At 35.1% G+C, this 12,480-nt stretch overlaps 1 protein-coding gene across 1 annotated transcript in view; it reads right to left on the bottom strand.

Moving 5' to 3' along the window:
• Nucleotides 1-12,480, bottom strand: part of EXOC1 (exocyst complex component 1) — a 57,840-nt gene that overhangs the window by 10,814 nt on the left and 34,546 nt on the right. Inside the window, 3 exon segments of the mRNA XM_032632558.1 lie at nt 251-327; nt 1,630-1,737; nt 2,373-2,536. Coding sequence (XP_032488449.1) covers nt 251-327; nt 1,630-1,737; nt 2,373-2,536 — 349 coding nt within the window.

Genomic DNA, 12,480 nt, shown 5'->3' with positions numbered 1-12,480 from the left:
TTCCTACCAGCAAATATCAAAATTGATTGCATTTCTGTGATTGCTATAGCAAAAAGAGCCGAAGAGCCATAAATAGGACCAATTTTACTTCAGTAAGATGTTCGATAAGACACTGGGCACACAGGCTGATGCTCTGAGTGCTGTCAGTTATGGAGAGTCATGTGAACTCTTCACTGAGCAGCACTCCTTTCTGCTCAATTTAAAGTTTATTTTTTTCCAAAATAAACAACAGATAGTAACAAACACATACTCAGATGAAACAGGCAGTGGTGTGCCAGCATTATGTTGCCGTGACGACGTTCCTCCATCTAGGTCCTCTGCTTCAGTCTGCAAAAATTATTCAGGTACTTTACATAATAAAAGACCAACAATTTGACTAGTTTATATAGCAATAGCCTGCTCAGTCTTAAAATTCCTAGGAGAGAATATATTATGAGAAATAATGATTTCTAAAGGCAATATTACCGACAAAACTATACAATTTAGGATGCTGTTTAAGAATGTTCAGGAAGTGCTATGTTCTTAGATTTTATCTTAGAATTACTGTGGCATGAGAAGTTGTCTTTGTGTGTGTGCAATGAGGGGAAAGGAGGAGAGAGAAGGTTGAGGAGGCTCAGAGGAAGCATGGGAATGGAAAGGCAGCTCAACAAAAACATCCAGAAACAACTTTCAAGAGAGAATTTTAAAAATTAAAGAAATCTCAATGATCATTTTAATAAAATTTTGGTATTAAAAAATGCTATCGAAAGTTCTTACAGAAGCTAACAAGTAAACATATTAACTACCTGGACCACCTACAACAACAAATCCCTAACCATTTAAAATAATTAATTTGTTATTCATTTTAGGCCTGCTTTTGATATGTTGGTTCTCTTTTTTAAGATGACCTTAATCTAAAAAAAAAACTCACTCAATTTGCACTGTGCTTTTAAGTTCTTCAAAATATTCTTACAAATCTCTCATTTTACTTTCTTACACTTATGCCATCAGAGAGGCATGATGAGTAGGTACTATTATACCTATTGCACAGATGAGGAAAAACAGGGATTAAATAATTGCTTTAAGGACTCATAGCTAGTTAGTAACAAAGCCATAAGATTCAGATTTGAGGCCTCCACATTTTTTTTTCTTTCTTACTTTCTTTTTTATAAAGACCATGGTATATATATGCAAACATCTTTTTTATTTTTTTAATCCTATTTTTTCTTGATGATTACTAAAACTGTTTTTTAAATAATGTTTTGTTGTGGGAACTGCCTGGCAGTCCAGTGGTTAGGACTCCACACTACCACTGCACGGGGCCTGGGTTCCATCCCTGTTCTGGGAAGATCCCGCATGCCACACAGCACAGCCAAAAAAAAAAAAAAGTTTTTGGCAAAGTAAATTCAGACATTCTCCCCCCTTACTAATTTAGACAATGCTTAGGCCTAAAATAGTCTGGAATATTAGATTAGATGCCCAAACTGTATCACTGTTTTTAGTATCTTGTATGGCAAAATGTATTTTAAAAATCCTTAATTATAAATTTTGTCTTTTTCTGTTCTGACATTGAAATTGTGGCAATATATTAATTAGGCTAATTATGCTACAGGTCATAAATACTAGCCAATAAATAAATGTGAGCCATACCATAGTTCCAGGCATGCTTTGATGTTGCTGTAGTTTGAAAAATTTACTTATGAAGTCCTGTTCTGCCAGACACAGGGGCTCCAGTTCACTTAGTACCTGTTCAAAGATCTGAAGAAAACCAAAATGATCCTACAAAGAACTGAACAAAAGTGCTTAAAATAACATTCCACATTTAATTACTTTTCTGCAGGGACCAGGGATGCTTCATCTATAATCTCAATAGAATACCCAAAGCAAACACTTTCAAGATCAAAAGGACAATACAGTATTATCAAGGCATAACAGGGCCAGAACATACTTAAAATAAAACTCACAACAATTATTTACTCAAAATCTGGAAAGAGGAACACAGAGATAAACTTTTTTTTTTAACATCTTTATTGGAGTATAATTGCTTTACGAGATAAACTTTTTAAACTTATTTAATGCATTGCAGAGAACAGTTTAGCTTCATAACAGCTATTTCCTCTTTACTCTGTAGTTGCTCAAATAACTGGATTTATGATTGCAAGCACTTTATGATTTATAACAAACTTTAATAAAACTGTTATGTCATTTAATTGATAAATCACATTTCAGTTGACATGTGACAATATTTTTTTCAGATTCAGAACTGTAAAGTAAGATATGGTTAATTAAAAGAGCCAACGGAGCCCAAATCTTTGAACACAATTAAAGGAATAACAAACTGATGCTAGAAAACTAATAGTAATGTTTAAGAAGTACTTGTTATTTTATTTTACCTTATCAAATTTGGTTCTGTCGGCAACATCAAGATCAGAGGCTGACATGTTTCCCATATCCAACAAGGAAGATGACTGAGATCTGCGATTCCCTGAACTCTGAACACTGAGTTTATTTAGACTAGAAGTAGATCCAGTTAATTTCCCGGAACTTCCATGAAGACCTAAGAAATAATACAACTTTAAAAGTTGTGAACTTCATGAATAAAAGATCCATAGCATAAATCAGGGCTATCTTCTACTGTCTTGGTCTTCTGGGGCTCATACTAGTTAGGGCACGAATCTACCACAGAGGAGAGATTGTAGGCTGTCCTTCTCTTTCATTAACATTTGTGTCCTATTCCTGAATATACTGTAAAGAGTAGTGAAACTATACAGAATCACAGAATAGGACTGAACAAGATCTTAAAGATCACATTATGCCCCGCCCAGTCTCACCATAAAGATTAAGCTGCCTGATGATTTCTCTAGACTAAAGTAGATGAGGATTTCTTTCCCACTCAAACGACATGACTATGGATGAAAGTCACTGGCCCCCTAGTGTACTAGTTAACATGACAGTTGTATTTCCAAAAAACACTGCCATATCCCAAAATTACTCACCTCCACATCAAATCAACACATTAGGTGGAACTATATCAAATTAATCTTGCCCTACCAAAAAAGTGAATTACACACGATTCAACTTAATACACTCCTGAACCCAGAAACTCTGCTTTTACAGTAAGTAAACTGATTAAAGTTCTTTAAAAACTAAACAAAATGAAGAGAAAAAAAAAACACCCTGAAAATTTGTTATATTTAAAATACAACTAAAATATAATACATACATCATTAACTACAGATATACATTTTAATTTTTTAATTTGATTTTTTATGCAGCAGGTTCTTATTAGTCATCCATTTTATACACATCAGGGTATACATGTCAATCCCAATCGCCCAATTCAGCACACCACCATCCCACCCCCACCCTGCCACAGCTTTCCCCACTTGGTGCCCATATGTTTGTTCTCCACATCTGTGTCTCAACTGCTGCCCTGAAAACTGGTTCATCTGTACTATTTTTCTAGGTTCCACATATATGCATTAATATACAATATTTGTTTCTCTCTTTCTGACTTACTTCAATCTGTATGACAGTCTCTAGATCCATCCACATCTCAACAAGTGACCCAATTTCATTCCTTTTTATGGCTGAGTAATATTCCATTGGAATATATGTACCACACCTTCTTTATCCATTTGTCTCTCGATGGGCATTTAGGTTGCTTCCATGACCTGGCTATTGCAATGAACATTGGGGTGCATGTGTCCTTTTGAATTATGGTTTTCTCTGGGTATATGCCCAGTAGTGGGATTGCTGGATCATAAGGTAATTCTATTTTTAGTTTTTTTAAGGAATCTCCATACTGTTCTCCATAGTGGTTGTATCCATTTATATTCCCATCAACAGCGCAAAAGGGTTCCCTTTTCTCCACACCTGCTCCAGCATTTGTTTGCAGATTTTCTGATGATGCCCATTCTAACTGGTGTGAGGTGATAACTCATTGTAGTTTAGATTTGCATTTCCCTAATGATTAGTGATGCTGAGCAGCTTTTCATGTGCTTCTTGGCCAGCTGTATGTCTTCTTTGGAGAAATGTCTATTTAGGTCTTCTGCTCATTTTTGGATTGGGTTGTTTGTTTTTTTAATATTGAGCTGCATGAGCTGTTTATAAATTTTGGAGATTAATCCTTTGTTGATTTGTTTGCAAATATTTTCTCCCATTCTGAGGGTTGTCTTTTGGTCTTGTTTATGGTTTCCTTTGCTGTGCAAAAGCTTTGAAGTTTCATTAGGTCCCATTTGTTTACTTTTGTTTTTATTTCCATTACTCTAGGAGGTGGATCAAAAAAGATCTTGCTGTGATTTATGTCAAGCAGTGTTCTTCCCATGTTTTTCTCTAAGAGTTTTATAAGTGTCCGGTCTTACGTTTAGGTCTTTAGTCCATTTTGAGTTTATTTTTGTGTATGGTGTTAGGGAGTATTCTAACTTCATTCTTTTACATGTAGCTGTCCAGTTTTCCCAGCACCACTTATTGAAGAGACTGTCTTCCCTTCATTGAATATCCTTGCCTCCTTTGTCATAGATTAGTTGACCATAGGTGCATGGGTTTATCTCTGGGCTTTGTATCCTGTGCCATTGATCTATATTTCTGTTTTTGTGCCAGTACCATATTGTTTTGATTACTGTAGCTTTGTAGTCTAGTCTGAAGTCAAGAGTCTGACTCCTCCAGCTCTGGTTTTTTCCCTCAAGACTGCTTTGGCTATTAGGGGTCTTTTGTGTCTCCATACAAACTTTAAGATTTTTTGTTCTAGTTCCGTTAAAAGTGCCATTGATAATTTGACAGGGATTGCACTGAATCTGTAGATTGCTTTGGGTAGTACAGTCATTTTCACAATATTGATACTTCCAATCCAAGAAAATGGTATATCTCTCCATCTGTTGGCATCATCCTTAATTTCTTTTATCAGTGTCTTACAGTTATCTGCATACAGGTCTTTTGCCTCCCTAGGAAGGTTTATTCCTAGGTATTTTATTATTTTGTTGCAACGGTAAACGGAAGTGTTTCCTTAATTTCTCTTTCAGATTTTTCATCATTAGTGTATAGGAATGCAAGAGATTTCTGTGCATTAATTTTGTATCCTGAAACTTTACCAAATTCATTGATTAGCTCTGGTAGTTTTCTGGGGGCATGTTTAGGATTCTCTATGTATAGTATCATGTCATCTGCAAACAGTGACAGTTTTACTTCTTCTTTTCCAATTTGTATTCCTTTTATTTCTTTTTCTTCTCTGATTGCCATGGCTAGGACTTCCAAAACTATGTTAAATAATAGTGGTGAGAGTGGACATCCTTGTATTTTCCTGATCTTAGAGGAAATGCTTTCAGTTTTTCACCATTGAGAATGATGTTTGCTGTGGGTCTGTGTATATGGCCTTTATTACGTTGAGGTAGGTTCCCTCTATGCCCACTTTGTGGAGAGTTTTTATCATAAATGGGTGTTGAATTTTGTCAAAAGCTTTTTCTGCATCTATTGACATGATCATATGGTTTTTATTCTTCAATTTGTTAACATGGTGTATCACATTGATTGATTTGCATATATTGAAGAATCCTTGCATCCCTGGAATAAATCCCACTTGATCATGGTTTATGATCCTTTTTTTTTTTTTTTTTTGTGGTATGCGGGCCTTTCATTGCTGTGGCCTCTCCCGTTGTGGAGCACAGGCTCCGGACGCACAGGCTCAGCAGCCATGGCTCACAGGCCCAGGTGCTCCGCGGCATGTGGGATCTTCCCAGAACGGGCACGAACTCGTGTCCCCTGCATCGGCAGGCGGACTCTCAACCACTGCGCCACCAGGAAAGCCCTATACGATCCTTTTAATGTGTTGCTGGATTCTGTCTGCTAGTATTTTGTTGAGGATTTTTGCATCTATATTCATCAGTGATACTGGTCTGTAATTTTCTTTTTTTGTAGTATCTTTGTCTGGTTTTGGTATCAGGGTGATGGTGGCCTCACAGAATGAGTTTGGGAGTGCTCCTTCCTCTGCAATTTTGTGGAAGAGTTTGAGAAGGATGGGTGTTAGCTCTTCTCTAAATGTTTGATAGAATTAACCTGTGAAGCCATCTGGTCCTGGACTTTTGTTTGTTGGTAGATATTTAATCACAGTTTCAATTCCATTACTTGTTGATCTGTTCATATTTTCTGTTTCTTCCTGGTTCAGTCTTGGAAGGTTATACCTTTCTAAGAATTTGTCCATTTCTTCCAGGTTGTCCAGTTTATTGGCATAGAGTTGCTGGTAGTAGTCTCTAAGGATGCTTTGTATTTCTGCGGTGTCTGTTGTAACTTCTCTGTTTTCATTTCTAATTTTATTGATTTGAATCCTCTCCCTCTTTTTCTTGATGAGTCTGGCTAATGGTTTATCTATTTTGTTTATCTTCTCAAAGAACCAGCTTTTAGTTTTATTGATCTTTGCTATTGTTTTGTTTCTATTTCATTTATTTCTGCTCTGATCTTCCTGATTTCCTTCCGTCTGCTAAGTTTGGGTTTTGTTTGCTGTTCTTTCTCTAGTTCCTTTAGGTTTAAGGTTACATTGTTTATTTGAGGTTTTCTTGTTTCTTGAGGTATGCCTGTATAGCTATAAACTTCCCTCTTAGAACTGCTTTTGCTGCATCCCATTGTTTTGAATCGTCGTGTTTTCATTGTCATTTGTGTCTAGGTATTTTTTGATTTCCTCTCTGATTTCTTCAGTGATCTCTTGGTTATTTAGTAACTTAGTGTTTAGCCTCCACGTGTTTTTCACGTTTCGTCCTCTGTAATTCATTTCTAATCTCATAGCGTTGTGCTCAGAAAAGATGCTTCATATGATTTCAATTTTCTTAAATTTACTGAGGCTTGATTTGTGACCCAAGATGTGATCTATCCCGGAGAACGTTCCATACGCACTTGAGAAGGAAGTGTAATCTGCTGTTTTTGGATGGAATGTCCTATAAAAATCAATTAAATCTATCTGGTCTACTGTGTCATTTAAAGCTTTTGTTTCCTTATTTATTTTCATTTTGGATGATCTGTCCATTGGTGTAAGTGAGGTGCTAAAGTCCCCCACTATTATTGTGCTACTGTCAATTTCCTCTTTTACAGCTGTTCGTAGTTGCCTTATATATTGAGGTGCTCCTACGTTGGGTGCATATATATTAATAATTGTTACATCTTCTTCTTGGATTGATCCCTTGATCATTGTGTAGTGTCCTTCCTTGTCTCTTGTAACATTCTTTAAAGTCTGTTTTATCATATATGAGTATTGCTACTCCAGCTTTCTTTTGATTTCCATTTGCATGGAATATCCTTTTCCATCCCCTCACTTTCAGTCTGTCTGTGTCCCTAGGACTGAAGTGGGTCTCTTGTAGACAGTATATATATGGGTCTTGTTTTTGTATCCATTCAGCAAGCCTGTGTCTTTTGGGTGGAGCATTTAATCCATTCACGTTTAAGGTAATTATCGATATGTATGTTCCTATGACCATTTTAAAAATTGTTTTGGGTTTGTTTTTGTAGGTTCTTTTCTTCTCTTGTGTTTCCCACCTAGAGAAGTTCTTTTAGCATTTGCTATATAGCTGGTTTGGTGGTGCTGAATTCTCTTAGCTTTTGTGTGTCTGTAAAGCTTTTGATTTCTCCATCGAATCTGAATGAGATCCTTGCCGGGTAGAGTAATCTTGGTTGCACATTCTTCCCTTTCATCACTTTAAGTATATCATGCCACTCCCTTCTGGCTTGTAGAGTTTCTGCTGGGAAATCAGCTGTTAACCTTATGGGAGTTCCCTTGTATGTTATTTGTCGTTTTTCCCTTGCTGCTTTCAATAATTTCTCTGTCTTTAATTTTTGCCAATTTGAGTACTATGTGTCTCGGCGTGTTTCTCCTTCAGTTTATCCTATGTGGGACTTGCTGTAGTTCCTGGACTTGGGTGGTTATTTCCTTTCCCACGTTAGGAAGTTTTCGACTATAATCTCTTCAAATATTTTCTCGGGTCCTTTCTCTCTCTCTTCTCCTTCTGGGACTCCTGTAATGCGAATGTTGTGTTTAATGTTGTCCCACAGGTCTCTTAGGCTGTCTTCATTTCTTTTCATTTTTTTTTCTTTATTCTGTTCTGCAGCAGTGAATTCCACCATTCTGTCTTCCAGGTCACTTATCCGTTCTTCTGCCTCAGTTATTCTGCTATTGATTCCTTCTAGTGTAGTTTTCATTTCATTTATTGTATTGTTCATCTCTGTTTGTTTGTTCTTTAATTCTTCTACATCTTTGTTAAACATTTCTTGCATCTTCTAGATCTTTGCCTCCATTCTTTGTCCGAGGTCCTGGTTTATCTTCACTATCATTATTCTGAATTCTTTTTCTGGAAGGTTTCCTCTCTCCACTTCATTTGGTTGTTTTTCTGGGCTTTTATCTTGTTCCTTTATCTGGTACATAGCTCTCTGCCTTTCATCTTGTCTATCTTTCTGTGAATGTGGTTTTGTTTCACAGGCTGCAGGACTGTAGTTCTTCTTGCTTCTGCTGTCTCTCCTCTGGTGGATGAGGCTATCTAAGAGGCTTGTGCAGGTTTCCTCCACCGTTAACTATATTAATATGGGACATGTGAGTTTAGGTATAAAGAAAGGTATCTATCGTAGCCATGGGGAAAAATGATAACAATGTGTCTGGACAATATCCTACATACATAAAAGAATTAAAAGATTCCATTTATAAGAAAATGCGATGTTTTTACTGTAATTAAATTTAAACAATAAAAACATTTTATTCTTCTTGAATATTTCTCAGCTAACCTGCATTATCTACTTATGGTCAGGAGGGACAAATGATATATTAAGTGATAAAAAGGTATAAGGACAATTAGAGATAAACTTGGTTTCATTATGCAAAATCTGACCATACCTACAAGAATTTTTATAGTTTCTAACACAGCCTGAAAACAAAAGTATAATGGTTAAGACTTTTTATAAATTTCTGACTACCCACCAAATATTTTTGATTATATTATGTATTTCTTGGATGTAGTCATACCACTACCATTATGTTGTTTTTCTTTCACCAATACCTGACAACTCAGAGAAATCAGTATTTTGGTGTAACTTTTTTCAAGAAAAATAACTAATTTCTAGACAAACAAACATGCATTGAGAATACCTACTAATACACTAAGCATACTCACTCTCTGTTTCCTGTTTGACAGCACTTTCTTTCGAGGCAGTGTAGCTGTGATGGATTAGGTTGCAAGCATCAAAGACAAAGACAAGTTAATAACTGCAATTTGCACAAACCATGCACAAGAGGAAGTTAAAGCTCTAGTTTTAAAGACACATGCAAAGAACCATGAGCATCAAGTAACGAGAGATGCAACGTATGTTTAGTTGGTCAGCTATTGTTTGAAAAATTATATGAGAGAAAATACTTTACTAGTCTTTTAATGTACTGTTTTATGCAAATATTCAGGTAAAAATATCTACATCTGTAAGCCTCCCCCACACTTTTAAAGGATTTTTTTAAGTTTATTGAGCTGATGTACTTAAATTTAAAGACTATATTTGCAAGTATTGTTTTCTGAAGAAAACAGAGTTCAAGTAAATAATTTAATACAGTGAAAATTTATCAGAATGAAGTTGTAGATTTAGACTTTAAGTGCATTAACCCTCTTGTATTCACTGAAAGCTCCTGAAAGGAATCTCCACTGTACTAAATAATTGTATACTCCATCTGACAGAACATTATACGAGTGGGGCTTTAAAACCATTTTAGAATAACAACCTGAACTACTAAGAAACTTAAACTGGCTTTGTGAACACCTAGAATGAAAGGTATGTATAAAATACTAATTATTAGGAGATGGTAGATGGAAGGGTAAAGCTGAGGGAACAGGTTTAATGGAGGAACTGGAGCTCTTTTAGGGTCATCTGGCATTTCTTTTATCTAAAATCTCTCTCTAATATTTATTACATCAATTGTAGAGATCATCTTGTGAAACATTCTAACCCAAATTAGAAATTAATTTGAAAGGCAAAGAAAGAAATTACAGAATGAAACAGAAAATTAAAGAATATAACTCTAATCTAGAAATATTTAAAAAATAGAAAACAATGTGTCAACTGTCACTATTCCTGCCAAACTTCAAGGCAAAATCCCAAGTATGAACTACTAACTTGCCACACCAGAGACATGTGAATGTTCCCAGCCTTGGCTACCCGAAGCTCAAGGGAATATGAAACAATAAGGCTGGACATTAAAGTGGCAAGCAAGGAGGGATGTGCTGGAGCTACTAGTTGGCCGTCCTGAATAGTACCTTCTGGTGGTCTTAAGTTGTCACTCTACTAAGTTCACCAATTCCAGAGCAAAGCCTAATGCTTAATATATACACACACACATACATATTTTAGTAGTCAATAAAGAATACAGAGTTACTAGTAGTGCCCCATTTGGGGCTCATAAAAACTGTATATTATCACCAAAAAGCAACAATATGCTGGTAAACTTTTAAATATCTTTAAATAATTCCTGCTAGACTATAAGCTTCAAGAGGGTAGGGTCTTTGCTCATTGCTGGATTCTCAGTACCTAGCAGTGCTTATTACATAACAGGTAATTAATAAACATTTATTGAATGAATCTTCCAGTCAGGACTAAATTCAGTCTTTCATTCAAGACTCCTTTGGAATCAACAAGATTTCTTAATTTAGTGGAGAAACAATGAAAAAATGTTTCAGGCATATCAATTTAATTTTGCATTATAAATATGAGGAAGTAATTATGTAAATGTATATGTTAATGGGCCTTAAATAATGTATGTATCTGTGTCTATTTCAGCTGCAGAAAGAAAAAAAACAAGCAAATTAAAAAATAATTACTAATTCGTTTTCCTGACTTTTCATTAAGTATATCTGTAGAATACAAAGGGAAAACAAAACACCAAAGTATCAATCTTGGGGGGAAAATTCACCTTTGAGGATATCAAAGTAAACCTACAGATCAAAAAATGCAGACCTACAAAAAGTCCTTATCACAAAGAAAAAGTACTTTACTGGCATTTTAACATTATTTTAAATTATTTGAACTAAGTAGATGTTAAAGACTTGAGTCAAGAGTGATTGAAAAAGAGAGAATTCCCCTGAATCTCCATGACTATACTGACTACAATTTCCTTTTGTAAAACACATTCAATCTGACTTCCTACTCTTATTAGTATCTGTGACCCAGCATTTTCACAGCAAGTCCAAAAACAAAACAAATTAAAATTTTACTCATAATTACTTAATTTTAATTCATTGAAAAGTTATCTTCCCAAAGTTTTAGATGTTCCTTTTAATTATAATTACTACTAAAAACTAATTTAAACATAATTTATATCACTGAAAAGATACCTTTAGAAAGTTTACATTCTACCTATTTAAGAACTTCTTAAGCCATTATATTTAACTGGAATTTATTTTTAAATGTTGACTAACAAGTTAGATCTTCAAAGATGAACAAAACCGTTTTTATCTTCTGAATTGTTTATTATTTAGTTTTTCTTCTCTTGTAACTGATAATATCAAAGTAAAAGAAACTATAATTTTTTGATTATATCAACTGTTACAAATTACTCTCCTATTCTTTATTATTTAATACATAGAAGAGATAATTTTAACACTGTTTTAAAACTATAAAAGTATCTTCTGTATCTTGTATTAGGTTAATTTAAAAAAATTTTAACAAGATAATTAAAGAACTTCTCAAGGGGTAAGAAAAGTAAAAACGTAATGTTTCAGGTTAATGCAATGATACAATAAGATACTACTGTACTTGATTTAAATTAGATTTCTATTATGTCATTTATCTCAATGAGAATCTTAGGCTTGATAAACTATTATGATATCGGCATTAATAACCTCCTGAGGAGATAATTTTAGAAAGATTCTCTTTTACTTCAGTTTTCACTGTAGAAGAGTTCTCTCAAAATAAAATGGTTCACTAACAAGTGGTGACAATATAGTAAATGAAAACATTAAACATGTAACTGTATTAATATGTCATTTACTAAAAAAAAAAGTATAACATACCCATGGTGAAACATTAACAAGGATATAAACACACTGCTTTTAAGAACAATTAACCTTTAGGATGAGTTAGCATTTCTGTTTCCAAAAGCCTATTGTCCCAAGATTCTTATCAGTGTCTTTACCAAGTGTAATTAATGCATTTGTACACAGATTCAAACCATTTAAAGAATCTGGACTAGTATCATCAATATATTAGTGTTGGATTTAAAAACAACCACAGGGCTTCCCTGGTGGCGCAGTGGTTTGAGAGTCCACCTGCCGATGCAGGGGACATGGGTTCGTTCCCCGGTCCGGGAAGATCCCACATGCCGTGGAGTTGGCTAGGCCTGTGAGCCATGGCCGCTGAGCCTGCGCATCCAGAGCCTGTGCTCCACAACGGGAGAGGCCACACAGTGAGAGGCCCCGCATACCGCAAAAAAAAACCCACCACAAATCAGTGTGATTCACACGAAATAATTACCCACTAAAGATAGTCTTCTTTGTC

Source organism: Phocoena sinus, chromosome 5 (assembly GCF_008692025.1).
Source record: "Phocoena sinus isolate mPhoSin1 chromosome 5, mPhoSin1.pri, whole genome shotgun sequence".
Lineage (NCBI taxonomy): Eukaryota > Metazoa > Chordata > Mammalia > Artiodactyla > Phocoenidae > Phocoena > Phocoena sinus.
This window is presented reverse-complemented; position numbering and strand designations above follow the sequence as displayed.